Source organism: Sceloporus occidentalis, unplaced genomic scaffold (assembly GCF_023333645.1).
Source record: "Sceloporus occidentalis isolate IW3139 unplaced genomic scaffold, rSceOcc1.0.p SCAF_1, whole genome shotgun sequence".
In the NCBI taxonomy this organism is placed as follows: Eukaryota; Metazoa; Chordata; class Lepidosauria; order Squamata; family Phrynosomatidae; genus Sceloporus; species Sceloporus occidentalis.
Genome location: NW_028316981.1, coordinates 201,738,681 through 201,759,387, shown reverse-complemented (window position 1 = coordinate 201,759,387; position 20,707 = coordinate 201,738,681). Strand labels below are relative to the sequence as shown.

Below are 20,707 nucleotides of genomic sequence, written 5' to 3'. Positions count from 1 at the left end.
AACATCAGTACAATTTTTTCATATTAATTTTAGAAACGTTTCCATGCACAGTATTCTGGTTAAGTCTGAATGATGATGCTGAAAATGGACCTGAAATGCCTGCCCATTTCTTCCTTTCCACCGTCTCACTGTGACTGTCTACCCGAAAACTAAAGTCCAGTGAATTTGTTAGTATTGCATAATAAGGAGAACCAGGTTCATTATGCTCACCGCTGTTGTTGTGTTGTTTATGTGCCTTCATGTTGGCTCAGAATTATGGAGAACCTATCAGACGGTTTTCTTGGAAAGATCTATTCAATGGAACTTCATAATTGCCTTTCTCTGAGGGTGAGAGAATGTGACATACCCAAGGTGTGCAAGGATTTAAACCCCAGTCTCCTGAAGTTCTAGTCTCAAACCACGACACCACATTTGTTTCCCATTAAACATACAGTACTCATTTCTCTGTTCAATCACAGAACAAGGGTTTACTGGAATTTACTGGTTTTCCAAAATTTTAATCTATGAAGGTTTTGCAGAGTGTGGATATTTGTCTGGGACCTCTGATGTCTTTTCTCCATCCTCCTCTACACAGCTGAACTATGACTTGATTTTCTTTCTCTGGGATTCATTGTTTTCTCTCATAACTCTGGCAAGGTTTGTCTTAGTCCTTGCTGGCTACTCTCCTGATTTTTCTTGTCTTTTATTGAATGGAGACATGGAACCACTAGGGGGCTACATCTACAGGATGACAGGGATTAGATTGCATGTGTGGTTATTTTTAAAGGCACTGAAACATTTTGACATGTTCTTCTAGTTTCAGGGCTCTTTTTTGTTTGTTTTTGAGAGTTGTTTCTTGGCAATTATTTTATGTCATTACACTGTTGTATTCCTTTTACCTCCACTACCTATCTTATCAGGTTGGGGCTGAAAGCATAGTAGAGATACAATTCTTGATTTTTAGTAGATCTTCTTGGTGTAGTGGTTTGAAATCTTCATTTTTTGATGCAACAAATTGAGGCTGTTATCTTATACTCATTTTAATGGATCATGGATTTAATTATGGATCAACATTTTTACATTTGGTAGATATTATTTTTGTTATATCTTTTCCCAATAGTGCATAAATGATTGGAACAAAGGGAAAAGGCTCACTTCTGATCATGTGTGTTTGGGGGGGCTGTTTTCTGTTTTAAGCTAGGGATCTCCTAAATACCAAAAATATAAAAGGTAGAAAATATTTTGGACTTTATCAATTTAAAACCATGGTTTCTAGTTTTTCCTACTAGTTAATGAAATATCCAGCAATCCATGATGGTTTTTTTAAAAAACACACACACACAACAACAACAACACTAAAATGCATCCTTTCGGACCCTTTAATTTCATTTTAAAAAACTGAATCTCTAACAGTAAAAACAACAAAAACAAAAGATACCATGGACTGCTTAAAAGATAAATGAATGTGCCTTAGAGCAAATGAAACCTGAACCCTGACTAGAAGTGAAGAGGACTAAGCTGAGGCTATTGTACTTTGGAAAGATAATGAGAGATATGACTCTTTGAAAAAGGCAATAATGATTTGTAGAGTGGAAGGCAGTAGAGAAAGGGAGAGACCACATTACAGATGGATTTATTCAACCAAAGAAGCCACAGCACTGAGTTTGTAAGACCTGAGAAGGACTGTTGATGCCAGGGGCTCTTATAGGTCTCTCATTCATAGGATGGCCATAAGTCAAAGTCAACTTCATGTAGCTGCAATCCAGTGCACACGTATCTAGGATGAAGTCCAATGTTTATTTGAACAGGATTTATTTCTAAACATGTGGTTGTGATTGTGTGCCTTGTTTCTGACATATGCCAACGCTAAGGCGACCCTATCATGGGATTTTCTGGGACTGAGTGTATGCGACTCACCCAAGATCACCCAGTGAGTGCCAACCGGACACTTGAACCTTGATCTCCAGAGTCATAGTTCAATGCTCAAACCACTACACCAAACTGAGCAGGTATATGTAGAATTATCAACGGTTGAAGGACCAGGGACACATTATATTTTTACCGTGAATTATCTAATAGGTCAATAAATTCACCATGATAATTTTTTTTTGGTTTCAGTAAATATTTTAGTTTCAAATTGTAATTGTAAGTCATAGGTCCAAAACACACAGCAGAAATAATCCAGTCCAAGACCTCTTTAACTGCCCTGGCTCAATGCTAGGGAATTCTGGGAACTGTAGTTTTGTGAGACATTTAGCCTTCTCTGTCAGACAGCACTGGTGCCACAATAAACAACAATTTTCAGGATTCCCTAGCACTGAGCCATAGAAGTTAAAGCAGTCTCAAACTGGATCATTTCCATATTGTGTTTAGGACCATAGTTCTCTCAATACTAAAGAAGCACAGCATCTGAACCATATCTTTTTGGACACAATGTACCAGATATCTAGGATAAAGAACAAGGGATGTTCTTTCTTTTTATATCCTGCTTATGATTTCCATGTACAGTATCCCAGCTCCAATCATCATGACCATGCTGACTGGGGATAATGGGAGATGTAGTCCAACATATCTTGAGGACACCAGTTGAGGAAATGGACTCTGGAACTATCTGGCCTGCCAGTCTTGGAAACTAAATTCTGAATTGGAATGTATGATAGCCTAATCAGGCAAAAGAACAAATAAATACGTACATGCATATGCATTTATTTATAGTGCATTTATTTTTGCTGGCTGGTTTTGCTCTGATACCAATAATTTTACCAAAGGCAATTTACTTGTTTTCAGTCAAAAATTGTTCCTTGATGTAAGGATTCTGACTGTGGCTCTTTTTTTGCACATGAAGTCACAAGCCTTATGGTGCAGAGCATCAACCTCTCAGCCACCTGCTGAATATTCTTATTTCAGCTGATAAACATTAAAATGAATGAACAATGGCAAGTCAGATAAAGAGGAAAGCGCTCGAAGTTACTGCATATTTACACTGAGATTAGCTATGAAAATGCCACTACCTCTTTCCTACATATTAACATACTGCAGTCATATTCAGAGTAGATGTAAAGGGGGTGGAAATCAGAATTGCCATCTGAATGCTTTCCATAATTTTAAACTCTTCTGAGTTTTTGTTTTCCCAGGCAGAAGTTTAACTTTTCAATTTGCAGCACAAATAAAATTTTGAAATTGAAATTTGTTTTAATTTCATCTAAACAATTGAACAAGATGCAGCCAGGCACGGGGGAGGAATTTCTAGGTCTCATTGACTTCACAGGCCACACAGATTTCATTTGAATGTTATGAGGAAAATATTGTTAATGATAAAGGCAGATGAATTGGAGCAGCAGTGTAGGTAAATTGGGATATGGAGGGCCATTACCTTTTTGGAATCTTTGAGCAAAGACCAGATAGCCTTCTGATGGCTGTGGACAACTCTTGGTTTCAAGCATTGAGCAGAGGTTGACCTGCGAGGGTTCCCAGCACCATTTCCAACTCTATGGCTTTTGCAGGTGTAAGTATCAAATTCATGAGTGCCCCAGCAACCAAATCCCTTGTGATTTTTGGCTGCCTTTGTTCATTCCTAAATTTTCTTTACAAAGTGAGGAGTGTGTTGAAGTCTTTTTGGTAAAATGCCTTAATTAGTTGTGACATTAACTGGCTATGTCAGCTCTCAAATTGTTTTTGGTAATTGTCTGTTCTTTATATCATTTTTTGTCTTTGTTTTTATCAAACACTGTGCCTGCTTGTCATGATCACTGGGTATGAGAGAAGAACCAGATATGCCCCAATTTGCTTGTCTAATGGCTCACATCCTGTGCTGCACTCTGACACACCTGTCATCCCATTCGTGAGAATTTATTTTCTGCCAATACAAGCCAAAGAAACCATTTTAGAAATGGCACAATATATGCTCTATTGTTATTCAATTTTATTTGAAATGATTTACATTCCCCCCTTCTTTCCTTTTTGCTTCTCATTGCTGCTTTTCCCTTGACAAGTTTGGATCGTCATATGCAAGCTCACCATGGACATCATAAACCATTCCGCTGCAAACTCTGCCCATTCAAGTCCTCCTATAATAGCCGGCTGAAAACCCATCTGCTTAAAGCTCATGCTGGTAAGTCTTCTTCCTCTCCTCTATAATGAAGAAGGTCATACAAACACACATATATGGTGGGAGTTTTTTCCCCTGTTACTCATTCAGGTTATACCTTTATCCATTTATTGCCTTCAGTGTACAACCAGTGCAAAGTTGCAATGTGATACTGGAGTTAAAGCAAAACTACAATGAGCAGAATTCCTACTTAGTGAAGAGATGATCCTAAAGTGGCAGATGAAAATAGTCAGAACAAGAAAATAAATGGATTAAGCTGTAGTTTGGCAAGGGGTGTAAGAGAGAAGCAAAAATCAAAGGCTTGAGAGGTAGGGCTTGCCAGTTAGTTTGGAAGAGCCAAGGAGACCACTCTTACAAAAAACATTTTTGGTTTTGTAAGGAAACTTTAAGCCCCACTTTTGCATGTTGTGTTTCGAACCTATTCATGACCAGCTTCCCCCACCTCCTTTGTTGGCTTGCATTTATTTTAAAACATTAGTAGAGTTATATGTTTTTCTTTCACTATGTGAACCTCGCCGATCTATCATGGGAGAGAGATCACTATGCATTCTTCATGAATGTTATAGAACTAATCAGAGTTGGCTAAGTGGTTGTGCCAGTAGAGCAAGTGAAGCTGCATAGGGAATGCATGCTAGGAAGGACATGAGGATGAACTCAGATATACAGATCTTGTTCAAAGCAAACAGACTTGTACTTGAATGCACTGTTTGATGCATGTCTACATGTGCATTGCAGATTACATACTTACATAGGTATTATGTATTATGCTTTTCTACTTATGGTCTGTAGTCAATGAGACACTTCCCTGGACAAAAGCTGCAGTCCCCTTTAATTCTTCAGGCTCCATGATCACTCTAAAATCTTGTAGAAGATTTTTTTAGCACTGGAATGCTAGAGAGAGAGAAGAAAAAAGTCCTACACAAACTCAAGTGCAGAGTTGGATTTATGCAGGTGCTTTCTATTTTTCGGTCATTACTGCGTCAAAACAGGACATTGCCTTGGTTGCCAAGGCAAAGAGGAAGTGTTCCTACTTGCCGTGCAAACACTTTTGAACATCCCATTAAAAATGCTGCAAATGGGGAACTTTTTGATGGACATCAAAATGTTGATGTTAATAAGGACAAAAATATTTTTGACCAGATGAGCTTTGATGAGTAGTAGTACAGTATATATAAGCTGTTTGATCTCTGAAGCCCAAACTTTGTATAATAACTCCTAGGCTGGACAGAGGTGTGTTTGGGGAATTTAATCTGACATAATGTTATTTTTATCCATGATCTTTATTAGCTACGTTGTTAAAAATCACCTGAAATTAATTGAGTCTATGTTGTTTCTCATTAGTTTATAGCAATTCTGGTGTTCATTTTAGTACTTAGATAAAGAGCTGTCTTCTGCAGAGGTATATTTGCATAGATAAACAGCAAAAACAATTTTGTGAATTTTTGTCAGGGTGCCCATTTCTAAATTAAAAGTAGTGAGAAGGTGCCCTCGGTTTCATTTTTCATTTTGACTGGTGACCATTGTATGTGTTATTTGAGCACATTAGCATTCATATCCATACCAAGTCCAGTTCTTGTGATTCCCAGTATTTTGATGAGCATGATGTCGCTTTTGTTTGGCACTTGTACTGTGTCCAGTTATGGCATCCTTCTCCTTTATGCAGCAGTTCCATGGGCAAAGGAGTCCCAGGATTTTTAATTCATTTGTTTTTCAGTGGGAGGGTGGTTTTATATCCAGGCATGAGATTATCTGGATTCATTCTGTGTAACCACTAATTTAACATCAACTCTTTAAAATTGCATCAGAATATATCACTGAGAATTTGTTTTACTGAATATGAGACATTTTGTTTCTATCCCTTTGGAGAAAGGTCACTTATTACAATTCTCTTATTTTAATGATTATGTTTAGAGTATAGACCACATAAATAACTCATGTGATCCACAAACTATTTCTCAGTGTTGTAGTGATAGGTTTCAACACATGGTAAAAGATTATGATATCTTTTTAAAGCTGTAGTTTGATTATATGTACCAGCTTTACCTACCTGAAGTATATTGTCTCTTTTTCCTTTAACTGCTTCTTCCCAGAAATCATATTGATGAACCTATTCACAACTGGCTTTTCCTTCAACCTCTGTGCCCTGCCTAGCTGCACTTGATGGATGTTTATAAATTATAAATAGCTAGGGTGAATAGTAACAGAGTCTGAGATTATTCGGTGAAATGTACCTTCTACCACTTTGAGAAGCACTGGCCTATGCTGTTTTAATATTGAGTTCAATGAAGGGATAGAGAAGACATACATCACTCTCTTCTATTGGGTGAGAAGGAATGTCTGTGCAGAACCAGTATGCCTCTGAATACCAGACATCAAATAGAGTTCTAGTTCATGTTTGTAAGCTTTCCAGAGACATTGGTTGGCCATTGTTGCAAGAAGAACACTGAACTATAGGAGGGCTTGTATTCTGACCTGGTAGTGTTGTTCTTATACGCTTAGGTGTACTGTACTATATGTTTGTATACTCTGTGGTCATTTCATGTGACTAAACTGGGGAAAGGGTTCAAGTCTGGTGCTGTCTTCTCAGTAGTTAGAAAAAATGAACAAAATTTGGGTTTTGATAAACCATCTCATTTCTGTACTGACTCCAAATCACTGATAAATTGGATCAAAACTCATAATTACAAATCCTGCTTAAGACCTCTCCATTGGACTGGCAACTGTTACCTACTGGGTTACTGTGAGAGTCATTAGATAAGAGTATTATACAACTCAACTTTAATGGCTTTATCTATAGGATGGTTGCAAAACCCATGGAATTCAAATGTTCTGGACCTCCCATAATCTTTACCATTGGTCATGATGGTTGGAGTGTCCAAGTATTATCGAAAACATTGGGAAGGTCTACGTGTCCCTACCCTGGATCTAGCAATATAGACTAATAATATTTTGATACTATTTTTATATGAAAATTTGAGAGATTTTTAAATAGTTGAAAGACCATTAATATATTGAGTGCAGTGGCTTTGTAAAGCACTGCAAAAAATACCCAAACACTATTCATATGAATATGAAGATACTTCTGGCAGCAGTAGGCTCCCTTTCTTATTAACTCAGCCCAGTTTATCTGCATTCTTCATCAAATTCATTTGTCTTATATATGGTGGATAATAATAATAATAATAATACATGTTATTTATATATCCCACTTCTCCCTTTGGATTACTTGACAGTGCCTTGGCGTTTGACATATCTAGGCCCAACCTTGTGTAATGTTTAGCCCACAGAAATTATGATATGGAAAGGGATAGTATGGCCTACTTTATAAGTCATAGGTGCCAGTTAACATAACGTATGGGCCATATGAACCAGGAACAAAAGGGCTCTGGTCTATACTTTCATTTGAAAAATAGTGTGACACCTTTTTGTGTTAAAAAAGAGCATTGCCTCTCAGAACAAAGGAAGGAGACCTACTTTCCATAGGAATGTTAGTCTTCACTTATTTCCTTCTTGCACATAGGAACAAAGAATTTTAAGCATTTTGTCTCTGCATAGTGAAGTTACAAGAGTTTTTGTGCATTTTCCAATTTTTTAAAAAAATTACGTTTGGGGATTTTGTTTGCCAAAAATTCCTGTGTGCAAAAACCTTCCAGATTTATGTAAAAAGTTCCAAAATGCACATGTGTCTGTTTGTGCATGCGTGCACGCACACACAAACACAGCATGGCTGTGTACTACAACTCTGAGACCAGGGTTTGAAACCCTATTCAGCCATGGAAACCTACTGGATCACCTTGGGCAAGTCACTCTCTCTCAGCCTTGGAGGAAGTCAAAGGTAAACCCCTTCCAAACAAATCTTGCCCATTAACCTCTATGATAGGTTTGCCTTACAGTCTCCCTAAGTCAGAAACAACTTGAAGGGCACACCATAGTCTCTGTATTCTTTAAATCATTAGCCGTATGCTTGCCTTTGACATATGCCTGCATTTCTGGAATTACAAGCCTCTTCCCTTTACTGTTGTAACTAAATAGTTTAATGTTTGCTTTAAAAATCTTGCTCACTTGCTACTTCAAATGCAAATTATATAGCTCTGAAATCATCCTTTTGTGTACAAAACTAGAGATACTGTGAACCACTCTAATACACTGCTATGGACTTTGGCACCTCTACTTTCTATATCAAGAAATTTGAGCTGTCACGTTTTATAACAAGATGGCTGATAAACTTGCTTGCTTGTGAATATATTCCTCTCAGGTCAAATTTTAAAGATAGTAATTACATTTCTATGCCGCTTACCGGTGTACTAAGCAGTTTACAAAGTGTAAGCTAATTGCCCCCAACAAGCTGAGTACTCATTTTAGCGACCTACAGAAGGATGATAGGCTGAGTCATCCCAGAGCCTCTGAGTGATTGAACTCAAAACCTTGTGGTTTGCGAATGAGTGGCTCCAGTACAGGCATTTAACCACTGTGCCACCAGGGCTCCATAAAGAGGAATTATCCTGATTAATTCTCCTCTTATCCTAACATTTTCTCTAACATATAGTCAGTATTACAGTTTATGTCCCCTCCATAATTCTATCACTAGCTGTACCCAAGGAAGGACTAGCAGCAGGGTCCAGTTCATGCTGTTCTTCTGCCTTGTTGTTAGAGAAGTACATGATCATTATTCATTTCTTTGAAAGTTGGATCACCCATATCCTGTGGGAACCTTCCCCTCTCCCATCCCTTCTGTTGAGTTTTATTCCTCAAGGTATACTTCGCCCACTTGATTGTTCACTTCTCTGTACAGCAAAGAGGAATGTGAGGACAGAAAAGATGTGTGTGAGGAAGCGTGCACACCTGAAGTTTTCTTTCCTATGAAGGCATTCTGGGAAGGGCAAACCAGATGAGTAAGGCTCAGGTTTACCCACCCGTCCTTCAAAAATATTATGAATGCTTTACAGTACTAACAACTTAGTGCTGACATCTTTCATTTAGTCTAAAAGTCAGGGTTCTCTTAGGAGCAATGTTAGTCAATATAAATGCTTCCCCATAGTAAATGCTAATGTCTCAAATGAGTCAACAGTTAATCTCCAAGTGAGATTATTTTTGCTAGGTGGGTGCTATTTCACATTACTGCCCCATCTTGGACTTTTTTGTTTTCACATGATTGCTTCCACGTAGGCTTCAAAAGCAGTGTTTGCAGCTTCTTTATGCTTGGACCATAATTGCATGGCTTTCTTTTCTCCTTTGGCTCCTACAACAGAGTTTCCATCTGGCTTTTAAATCTTCATTGTACGTGGCGTTCTCAAGCATGTGGCTCTCCTTCTTTGTAAACCTGCTCTGACCCAAGTATTGGTTGTCATGTATCCAGTTTATAGGCCCCACTATAACTTTGCCATGTTGTTTTATGTAACCATGGATTATCAGTCTGGCAGATGCATTAAGTGTGGAAGACTGGTAGTAAAAGATGCTTCGTGGTAGTATGAAGTTCAGTGGAGAACAGCAGTGCAGGGTTTTCTAGTGAGCTGCCAATGTCAACCTCATTCTCCAGTAATTTTTCTCATGTCTACTGTTTTATTTATACATACACACTGCTGTTGTGGCTTTCAAGAAAGTACATGTGGGGTTTTCCTCCCCTGTCAAGTTCACTTCCAGAAAATGGAAGTGAGTAGCTTAATTCATTCTATTTTCCCCACCTTATCTATGAACACTAGCACTCTCCTGGAGCATCTACAGTTCCTCACCCCATCCTCATCACCTGGATTGCAGTTATGAAAGAGCCACATCATTAGCCATATTAATGGGGGTTGAAGCCTGCCAGGAAGCATATTTCATTAATATAGCACCGTGTGTGTGGTGTCCATTTCAACCGTTTATATTTTTTTTCCTTTTCAAATCTTAGAGGCTGACTTGTTTGCCTCAAGCAAAAGTCTCCTGATTTTTCATGACCTACCTCAGTGTGGGCATGGGATGACATACAACATTGGTACCTTCTACTTGTGGTGAACAGATCAGTGGACCTGCATGCCATGTGGAGGGAGTTGACACCTTAGACTGAAAGAAAAAATGGCCACCTCTCTGTTGGCACCATTTGTATGCTGTGGCCCTAAAAGGAATAGAAATAGGACAGTTAAAGTGATTTCACTCTCTTTTTAGGACTACTAAGAGGAAGAACCGATGGGATTCTCACTGAATGCTGAGTTCAATAGGAGGAGAAATATTTCCCCTTACCACCTTTCCTCTCTTTCCTTCCTATTTTCATTCCTGTCGTCTTGTGAGCTGATGACTTGCCTGTTATTTCGCTCACCCAGGTGAACATGCCTACAAATGCTCCTCCTGCTCATTTTCCACCATGACAATCAGCCAGCTGAAAGAGCACTCCCTGAAAGTGCATGGGAAGGCACTGACACTACCAAGACCACGCATTGTCAGCCTTGTAACCTCGCATGCTCAACATGCCTCCAAGAACCACACTACCGCTGAAGAAGTGGAAGACTCTAATGGTAAGAGGCACTTCCAGAAAAAAACAGAAAGAAAGAAAGAAAGAAAATACTAGAGGGAAGGAACAAGTTATGGAAAAAAAGCAGCCTGGTCTAGAAATAACTTTATATTTTGTTTAAAAATAAATTTAAAAACTAGCACCTTTCCAATAAACAAATCACAACCCAAATGCGTGTGAAAAACATGCTCAACAGTTATGTTTGTTCAACACTCCTGTCCTATAACTAGCATGTAAAGTATTTTGATTTGTTTGCATTTCTCCTTGGATATCTTAGACACCTGTGTTCAAATAAACATAGATCATGTTGCAGGCATTCTCCAGGTGAGGAATAGAAGATGGATTCATTTATCGTTGTAGCAGAAGCAAGCCTGAAACATTGTACCCTGAAATACATGACTGTCACCATAAATGTGGTAGACATGAATGGTGTATGGGGAAACAAGCCTATCAATTCACTTATATGTTAAGCCCCTTTGCAACTAGGGCAGATGTAATGTGCTTCATCTTTAACACTTAGCTGAGTATAAAATCCAACATACTCTTTATTAACCAAAGCTGTGGAACCAGCAATAGAAATGGGTTAGCAAGGCTAGGTTAGGAGAAATAACTAGAACCAGCTGGTAGCTTTCATGCCATGGTGTGTCTGTGAATCCACTGTGGGGTCTGGATTTCTTTAAAGGAGCTGTCCAGTGTACTGAACCTAATTTGGAACTGTGGGTCAGCGCTTGGATAACTCCTTTGAAGTTTAGACTAAACTCTGAATAGGGAGAGCCAGTGGAGTGGAGTGGTTTGAGCACTGGACTAGGACTCTGGAGACTAGGGTTCTGACTCTGGAGGCCAGAGTTTGAATCCCCACTTGGCCATGAAAACCCATTGGGTGACCTTGGTCAAGTCACACTCTCTCAGCCCCATAGGAGGGCCATGGCAAACCACCTCTCAGGAAGAAAACCCCATAATAGCTTCATGTTAGGGTTGCCATAAGTCAGAAAAGACTTGAAGGCACCCAACAACCACAGCAGCAGCAACAACAAAACCTGGAGTGGATTCATCACTGCATGAGAGGCAGCTAACTACCATGAAACAACACTCTTCCACCAACAGTGCTGAAAAGGTGAGGAGGGAGCTTTCAGTCTAGTCCCTGGCCCCACCTCTTTAACAGTTGTTAAGAGAGAATCCATGTTACATCAGCATTGCCCTTCTGATTTCCTCTGGAAATACAGTATTGTGCAAGGACAACCTTATGGAAGTTGCTGTAGGAGATTATCAGAATCATTTGTTTGAGGCTCTTTGCTTGCCATAAAGCACTGTCTGTTCTTGGACCATTAGGAAACCTGGGATTTTATGGTTTTATTTTTACATTATTATCAGGTAGTATATATGAGGCTGAATGGACAGCAGTTGGTATTTTGTGGGTCACTTTGGTTAAGTCTCATGATTTTGCTTAACCTTAGGAATCTATCATCCCACAAGCTGAAAGATATTTAATGTACACCTCCTTGAATATTAGTTCATATTTTTTTCATTAGATTAAGCGTATGGGTGGGAAGTTTCTTTTTTCACCAGCTGAGCTTTCTGGAAGATCCAAATGATGCATAAGGGAAGTAATCTGATCCATATTTTTCCTGCTCTTGCAGTTTTGATTTCAATTTCACAAGGAAATAGCCTGGCAACAAATGTGTTAGAAAGTCTAAAATAGACATTGGTGGCAATGCAGTAAAGCTAAAGATATTTGAAAATTAATACATAAGAATATTACAGGCATACTTTAAAAAAACATACCATTAAGACCTGAATTATTTATGTTAAATAAAACAGATGTAATCCTTGATAATTTATTCCAAGATGAAGTGAGTGTGCTGTTATACATGATTACTGTTGTCCATTTGACATACGCTAAATATTGGAAATCTAACACTGTACCAGCTCTAAATGAATGGACAATGAAACTGAATGAGTTAGCTACATTGGATATCTTATCAGTGCTAAACAATAGCAGATCTACACAGCAATATGAAGAGAAAACTAAAACTAGACATAATAAAGTAAGCAAATAATAATTCCATGTCTAACACATACTACCGTATATACTCGACTATAAGTCAATCTCATGTATAAGTCGAGGGCAAGTTTGGGGGTCAAAATTATGAATTTTGATATGATCCATGGATAAATTGGGGGTAAAACTTAGGGGCATATAGCAAAGGATTTAAAGGTTGATGCAAAGGAAAACAAGGCAAAGGAACTTACAAAATTCCAGCAGATATAACAATTTGTGCTTACTCTTAAGACTGTATGGATGAGAGAGTAGAGAGGATCAGTGCTTCACATATTAGACCCTTGCTTTTCACCAGGAGATGGTTCCTTCTTTTCAATAAGAGTTAAGATACAGTACTTAGATTGACCCAGATTTTTGGGTCAATTTTTGACCTGAATTTCTAGACTTACACCTGAGTATATACAGTATATCCTGAATGCTCATAGCATATCTTGAATTAACACAAAATTCGCTGCCCCCCCACCCCATTTGTGAGATGTGTAGAACAGTCCGTACAAGCATTGGAGACTTCATAATTTACTTACTTTTTATACTTACTTGTAATCATTAAGATCTGTTCCAGAAATTATACAGCAGCAAAATCCATATTTGCCACCAAGTTCATACTTTTAAGAAGCTGCATTCATTCTAGTATACCTGTGTGGTACTTGTTTATGAGACTGGCTATTGTACACTGTCTTTTTAAGCTTATCTGAGAAGTGTACATCAAAAGTCATAAGGTATGAATCAGTCCAGAAATACCATTAGAGAAGACAAATGTCTGTTTTTGTATCCAAAAGCCACTTTTTTGGATGATATCTCCCAGATTCACCAAGCCACTGGAGTGATCAAATTATTACAATCCAAAAGAGTAACATTCCTAAATTCTAAATAGTAGTAAATATTTGTTCTTTTAAATTAATGTTATCTTGGTTATATCATCCTATTAATAAGCAGCCAGCCCACGTAGGATCAGGAAGGATGTCTCTGTTACCCAGATCAGCTTCAGAAACTGTGTATGTTGTAGATGCCCACTCACCCTTTACTAATAGGTTTGTTAATCAAATTAATTTTTGACAATTATGGAAGCAACCTACTAAGGAGACTGTCAGATTACAGGTGTTGTGGAATAATCAAATTGACATTCTCGGCATCACTTGATAAAGAAGGAAGTCCCTCCAGTAATTTTCTAGACTTTATGGTGCTGGCTCTAGACTCACAAATCTGATCTGTGTTAGTGACTTGATATGCTTTCAGATTTCCAGCAAAGAAGCACACAGCTGTATGTGATTCACTACCATGTTTAAGTTGTACACATTTAATGATGCATAAGGAATAGATCAGTGATTGCTTGCAAACACACATAATTCAGAGAATGCATGGAAGATGCGGTTTTCGTGTGCAGCTGAAAGTATTAAAAGTGTAGGGACTCGTACAGCAGATATTCTCATTGCATTAAATGATTTTATAGTTGCAAATGCCTCTTCAGTAGAGTGTATAAGCAACCTATATTTGAGGAGAAGCAGTGATCTAGTTAATTTGCTGATTATGCAAAATTGACTCAGAATGGGAGCAATCTGTGAATATGGGCAAGAATAACTTTTTTAAAAAGTCATTTTCATGAAGTAACACTACACAGGGCTGGGATATAGAACAAGGATGGGCATTTTTTCCATATTTTGCCCTTCTTGTTACCATTTTAGGACCTGACTGGGGTCTAAAATGGCCTAGGGGCCCCTAAAAACATGGTGAAAATGCCCTCCGTGCTCTAGAAGACATTTGGGGCAAAGAAAATTTGGGGTTTTGGGGGAGTGGTGAGGGGCATTACTATCAAGGTGTCCTAGGTGAATAATGCAGTCCCTTAACCTCGCACAGTTGCCCACTCCTGATACTGGACATTAATTGACATTGTTAATTCAAAATTACTGTGAGTCAATTCAATCAGTGTGTGCATCAATAGGACTCAGTACTACTACAATTCAAACAGTGCGCGCATCAATAGGACTCCAATACTACTTATATTTATATTAGGATTTTTCATTCTTCTTTTTGCCATAGGACACGCAGGGTTACTTATAACAGTAAAATAACATAATTAAGCATTTTTAGGTCCCATTGACTATAGCATTGTACCTACTAAACCTCTCCTACCGAAATTGGTGGAACTTGAAAGCATTTAACTTTAATGAGTTTGTGCCCATTTTAATCATTAAAAAATATTAAAATGAGCACCTAATGTTTTTACATTTGCAATTAGCACAAAACAGATTTTAGTCCAGCTGTTGGAAAGGAGTGAAAATGTCTACTTGCTGGGTTTTCTGATCCAACCATTTGTATAAGCAGTTGTGAAATTCTCCTTATCCCCAGTTTTTCGTTGTCATATCTTCTATTAAGACTATGAATTGGTAATAGGATCTTTAAGATCCTACCTGAACCTGGTACTTACTTGATTAATCCCCTATATTTGCTATATGTTCCATGCAGAACTTGGAAAAGTTGGCTTGCTTAATAGTTATCTATCTATTTAATTTATATCCTGTCTTTTTCCCAGTACGAGGAGTGGCTTATGATATAAATTAAAACAAAATAGCTAAAACAGTATCTATTATAAAAGGGTTCTTTTATTTTTGTTTTTTAAAAAGCATTAAATAACCAGTCCAATTAAAACACTTGATTTAAATTGACTCAAAATACATTCAACACATATTAATACATATTCAAAAATATACCACACTCATTGAACATCCTTCTACCCCAACTGGTGAAATGCTAAATATCCACGTAAATAAAGAGGTTTTTGAGTATAACTTCTTTTGCAATTTTTTTTTACTATAATTCCCAGAATCTGCTAACCACTGTCTATGCTGACTGGGGAGTTTGGGGAGTTGTAGTCCCCATCCCCAGTCCTGTGTGGTGTTTTTCTGTAAGGAAATGCAAGCCTGGTATTAAGCAAACCCTTTTCTGTGTTAAGTCTTGCTTGAAAACAAGGCCGGAAACAATTGTCCGTCTGTTCAGTTTCCATCTCAATCCTGTTTGGGCTAACAAACAGAATGTTGATCTTGCCAGAGGCTGGGAGCTAAAGAAAAAACAACCCACACCTTGTGCCACTAGGCCTGCATGCTCATACAACTACTGAGTTTTGATATCAGGTAGCTCTTGCAAATCTGAAATTGTTGGTGTATAGTTGTAATTAATTTGATACATACAGCTTAATATTACTTTGATGCTGACAACTAATGCACAAACTGTATTGATATGCAGTTGTTATGAAATGGAAAAGTTACCTTTTTGGGACTACAGTTCTTGCAGTGCCCAAGCCAGCTTGGCCTTTGGCCATTCTGGTTGGGCATTCTGGAAGCTGCAGCCCCAAAATACAACCTTTTACATAGATTAACAGTTCTAGAAATGGTATATTAGATTTGAAGATGTGCATGTCTTAGTTGTTCATTGGTTAACATGAATTTTATTTCTAAAATGTGAAGTAAAGGCCAAAACAGACGGCTGAAAAAGGCTCACTTCCGGGCGTCATCAGAGCACAGTGTTTACATGCCAAACAGTCCGACGACACCCAGAAGCCTGCATGGGTGGCTTCAAGATGCTCTGGCGGAACAGCGTTTAGGCACCGCATGCCACCAGAGCATATTGAAGCCACCCTGGAGCTGCAGCAGGGCCAAGAATGCTGGGTTCAAGGTGGATTGGGGCTGCAGTGTGTGTTTGTCGTGGCCCCAAACTGTCTTCAGCAGGGGCAGCTTTAAACCACCCCTTCTTGCTGGCCTGTTCCGGCCCTAAGATAATTAAAATAGGTCTATTGCCAGGTACTGAAACAAACATTTAAAGCAAAAAATCCTGTTGCACAAGCTTCTAGATTTCAGATTCATACCTGAATGCATTGGGGAGCTTTTTGGGAACAGTTGTCAAAGAGGTTATTAATGTTTCCTTTTTTGATTTATGACTGCATAATTCCTAGGAGGCCTCGTATACTGAGATGATATCAGCTCAACTTACTTTGTGTTTTATAATGTAGGACCAATGGAACAGCTATGTTCTAATTTATACGTTCTTATTTATTATCTGGATTCATTGCAAATAGCTTTCTTTACAGTCTTGCAATGTGCAATACAGTTTTAACTTCACAGTTCATAATTTTTATGTATTTGAATTATGATTTGCAAAGTCCCAGATTACATGAATAATTTTATTATATCAGTGGAAATTCATATAGGAACTTTGAAGTACGCACACTGCAGAGCTGTAAAGGTAGATGAACTCTTGAATTTGTATGCAGTTTGAGTTTCTGTATTTGTTTCAACCATTTTAAAAAGTGTAAAATACAACTTTTGGAGATTAGTATCTGAGAAGAAATCCCTTAGTAATTACGCTGATGGTGGTACATACATAGGTTTGTAAAGATACGAAGAAGTGCAGTTAGTGTTCATGCACCTTGGATGCACAGTCAGAATACAACTGATAAATGTAGAAATAGGATTGTGACAAGTATTTGTGATATTATTGGTGCCTTCCAAATATTTTTGACTATAGTTATCCAGTAGTATCTTGTTTTGACCATGCTGGCTGAACCTAATGGAAACTGTAGGCCAAAACATCTGGAGGACACCAAGTTAATGACTCCTGTTTATCTTTGAGTGCGTTTGAGAATCCCACCAGAAGTGCTTTTGAAAGGAGGGGTGACTTACTTTCCTTCCACTGCTGTGGTTTATAGGTCTGCACACCATATGCATTTGCACATCAGTACCAACTAGCGTTATGTTTTAGTATCACCAGTCTCCCTCCCCAACCTCTATTCATATTGAGCTAACTTTAAAAATCAACATGGAGTTTGATTTGGGGAAGGTGCTGCAGAGCAAATTTCTGGGGAAGCCAGCTGGGACTCAATTTAGAAGTATTGTAGCCTAATTGTTTAATCAGATTTCAGGATTTGGAAGTTTCTCTTTACTGTTTCCCTTTTTTGCGTGTCAACTCCCACTCACCTTTCAGTTTTGAAATGACCTATGTAAAGCAAGGGGAAAGTTCCTCTTTAGGACATTCCCCAGCTAATATGGCCACTTTGAAAAAGGAACTTTTCCAAGCTCTGGCTATAGTTCATGTGAAACCACAAGATGGAACCAGGTGGAATAACAGTGCTATAATTCTGTAGTGTGAATGGACCCCTGATAGTTGGAGCCATGAAACATGCGAGTTGCTTTAGTATATAAAAACAAACTTGACAAAAGTGCTGTGTGGATGTTTAAGAGTAGACAGAGATTTCCATAATGATTAAAAAAAAAATTCAGTTGAATTCTCACCTACTCCTGAAATGGCATGATCACACAAGGCCAAAAAAGTATTTGTCTGCTCCATAGGCATGTACAGTGCCAGTAATGTTCAAAACAGCAGCTTTTATTTTATTATTACTTTCAGAGACGTTGTTCCAAGTTTTCTCTGGAGTAAGTGTTAACTTTTATTTCCTAAGGAGTACCTGAGAAGAGGAAGGGAAAAGCCAGCAGAGGGCAATGAAAGCAGACTTTTTTCCAAATCCTTGCAACATAGATCAGTAATTAACTGGAACACCCAAGGCCATATATTCTGTATCCTTTAAGGCACTTGAGGTTTCCCTTTATTGAAAGACATTGCGTCATGAGGAGGTTGAAATGAAGGCCATTCTCTATGACTCACTGAAGCTTGGCCTGAGGTATAAGCTTTTCAACCAAGCTCTATTTTTTCCTAAGCTACCTGTCTACAGGGCCCTTGCCATTTACTGTGCGTACCTTGGACACTGAAATCCATCATAACTTAGAGGTGGGCTTTCTTTTATTACATTTTATTTACAGAACAGATTTCTAGCTTGCCTTTTAGGGTATCCGTCCTCCAGATAAACTGATAAAGCTGCATAATAAAAGTGTAAATTACTTCAAAAGTCTACACTGCATAACATTTTTTTAAAATCACAAAAAACCATTATTGAATTACAGTATATTCTAATCACCTGGAAACAGACAGAAAGAGTCCCTTCTAAAAGTGAGCAGTGAGAGGGCTAGATGTATTCCCTGGGGAAGTATATTAAATATCTTTCTAAGCTTCCCAGTCTTAGAAGATCTCAGAGAGGCGTGGCATCAGTAAAATTACTTTATCTCAATCTAAGGCAATTTGATTGTTTGACAAATTTCACAACAACAAAAAAAACACACATGTGCAGGCACACCTATTGCCAGGAAATGCTTTGAACTGGAAGACAACATTTGCTACATGCACTGACTAAGGACAGTGAACGAATCATGGTGCTTGAGGGAAACGAACACAGATTATTTCCTTCAGCCAATACAAGGTGCATCAGAACCCATACTTGGTGCTCTCAATAAAGCTGTTTGTCTTAGTAAGAAAAAGCTGGATTGCTTCTTTTTACCTCCAAAGCAACCACATTAGGATTAGGGAAGTCAGAGTGGGATGTGCAGGATCCAGAGAAGGGAATTTGCAGGTGTTTTTGTGGTCTGTTTTTTGTGGCTTGGATGTCCCAAAACAAGTGTGACATGGGAAAGAAAGTGGGAGACCAATCTTCCATCTAGCTTACACAGTAAACCAACTGAGGATGCTCAGAAATCTTTTCTGGACTAGGAATTTTATAAATCTGTCACTCAGAGCCACTGAGATTTTTGTTAAGATGGAGGAGAGGGAATCAAGATTATCATTAATATTGTGATTCTGATGCTCCCTGGACCATAGGATGAATTAGACACATACCCTTTGAAGTTGCTACAAGAGTTCTCATTTTAGATCCCATATCAAGCCAGTTCAAATGTTTTCATAATGGCTTCATCTATAACTAGAAAGGGGTGTGTGGTGGTTTCTGGGGTTTTTTGCTGCTGGTGGACTTGGGTGTCACCTAACAATTTGGTCCCGTTTGTGCTTTGATGCCACATCAAAGTTTTATATGTGATGCTCTGCTTTATGTCAGGCCACAAAGATTGTGTTGGTTTTTTCCACTCCAGTTGGCAGTGTCAGGTGTGGGTGTGTAGCTTAGCACTAACATCGAAAGGAATAGCAAAAGTTATTCAGTTGGAGGTGCAGGAATTACCAAAGTGATGCTGATCTGAGGTACAGAAGAGCAGTTTATCAACTTTGGTAATACATGAATTTTCCAAAGAAAGATGCAAACAGTAAATAAGGTGGATGTGGATTTGGAAAACAGGGGAAATGAGTGATGATGAATTGTTAGTTGTTCTGCAAATGAAAGTGTAAGAAAAGTTGGGTGAAAGTTCTAGCTTTCATGTAGTAGTGTGGTGACTGTGTTATTTCCAATCTTGATTCTTGCTTGTTCCTTCTTGTTGTATTTTGTATGATCATTTGGCATCCTGAGTGATATGCTGATGATTGCCTGATTTTTGCAGGTAAAACTAGTGTGTACCTGTTAGGATTTAATTTAATAAGCTAGTAGACAATAAATAAGCTCTAATGGCAGGACAATTAGCACTTTGCTTGTTTTCACTTGGCAAGCAGCTTAACAGTTAGTGTAAAACAATGAATGACAAGTAAAGAGAAACGCTAGTATGATACAGTTAAATGTAAATACTTCTCATGTCCCACTGATTTCCAGTGGGGAAGGTATGACCACATGCTGAACCTTACTACAGAAATCAGGACCTTCAGAGTGATTTGTTCCAGGGTATCACAAGGGAGTTTTTCTGCATGTGGCGGTAAGGTCTTTCCTTCTTGTATTTATGTTTGTGTAGAACTCTTGGGAGTTTGCACACTGTATGTCATGAAGAGTTTTGTCTTTGAACCCGTTTCCTGAATATCTGTGTTGCTCCTATGAAGACATGATAGAGATGTGCTACCTAGTCACACATTTCCAAAAGTGTCTTTGTTGTGGAATAATAGATTCCTTTTAGACTGCCTAAAATGCAAACAAGACTTGGAGAATAGAAGATTAAATTAGTGGTGTTCTTTTTCTTTGCTTCTCATTCAGATGCTTTTTCTCTTTCTTTCAGGCTTATATGGATAACTCCAATTATGTTTTTTATGTAATTTATGATCCATCACATTGTAACCTTTTATAGAATTTTTTTTTCTAATTTAGAGAATAATCAATAGCAATTTTTAAAGA

At 38.2% G+C, this 20,707-nt stretch overlaps 1 protein-coding gene across 10 annotated transcripts in view; it reads left to right on the top strand.

The window, feature by feature from the left end:
- ZNF462 (zinc finger protein 462) overlaps nt 1-20,707 on the top strand; it is a 159,693-nt gene that overhangs the window by 93,261 nt on the left and 45,725 nt on the right. For 7 of the 10 annotated variants that reach the window (XM_089488621.1, XM_089488627.1, XM_089488624.1 and 4 more), the window contains 2 exons: nt 3,972-4,090; nt 10,384-10,575. In XM_089488621.1, the coding sequence (XP_089344747.1) occupies nt 3,972-4,090; nt 10,384-10,575 (311 nt within the window). The other 3 variants (XM_089488628.1, XM_089488625.1, XM_089488629.1) reach the window with 2 other exon arrangements.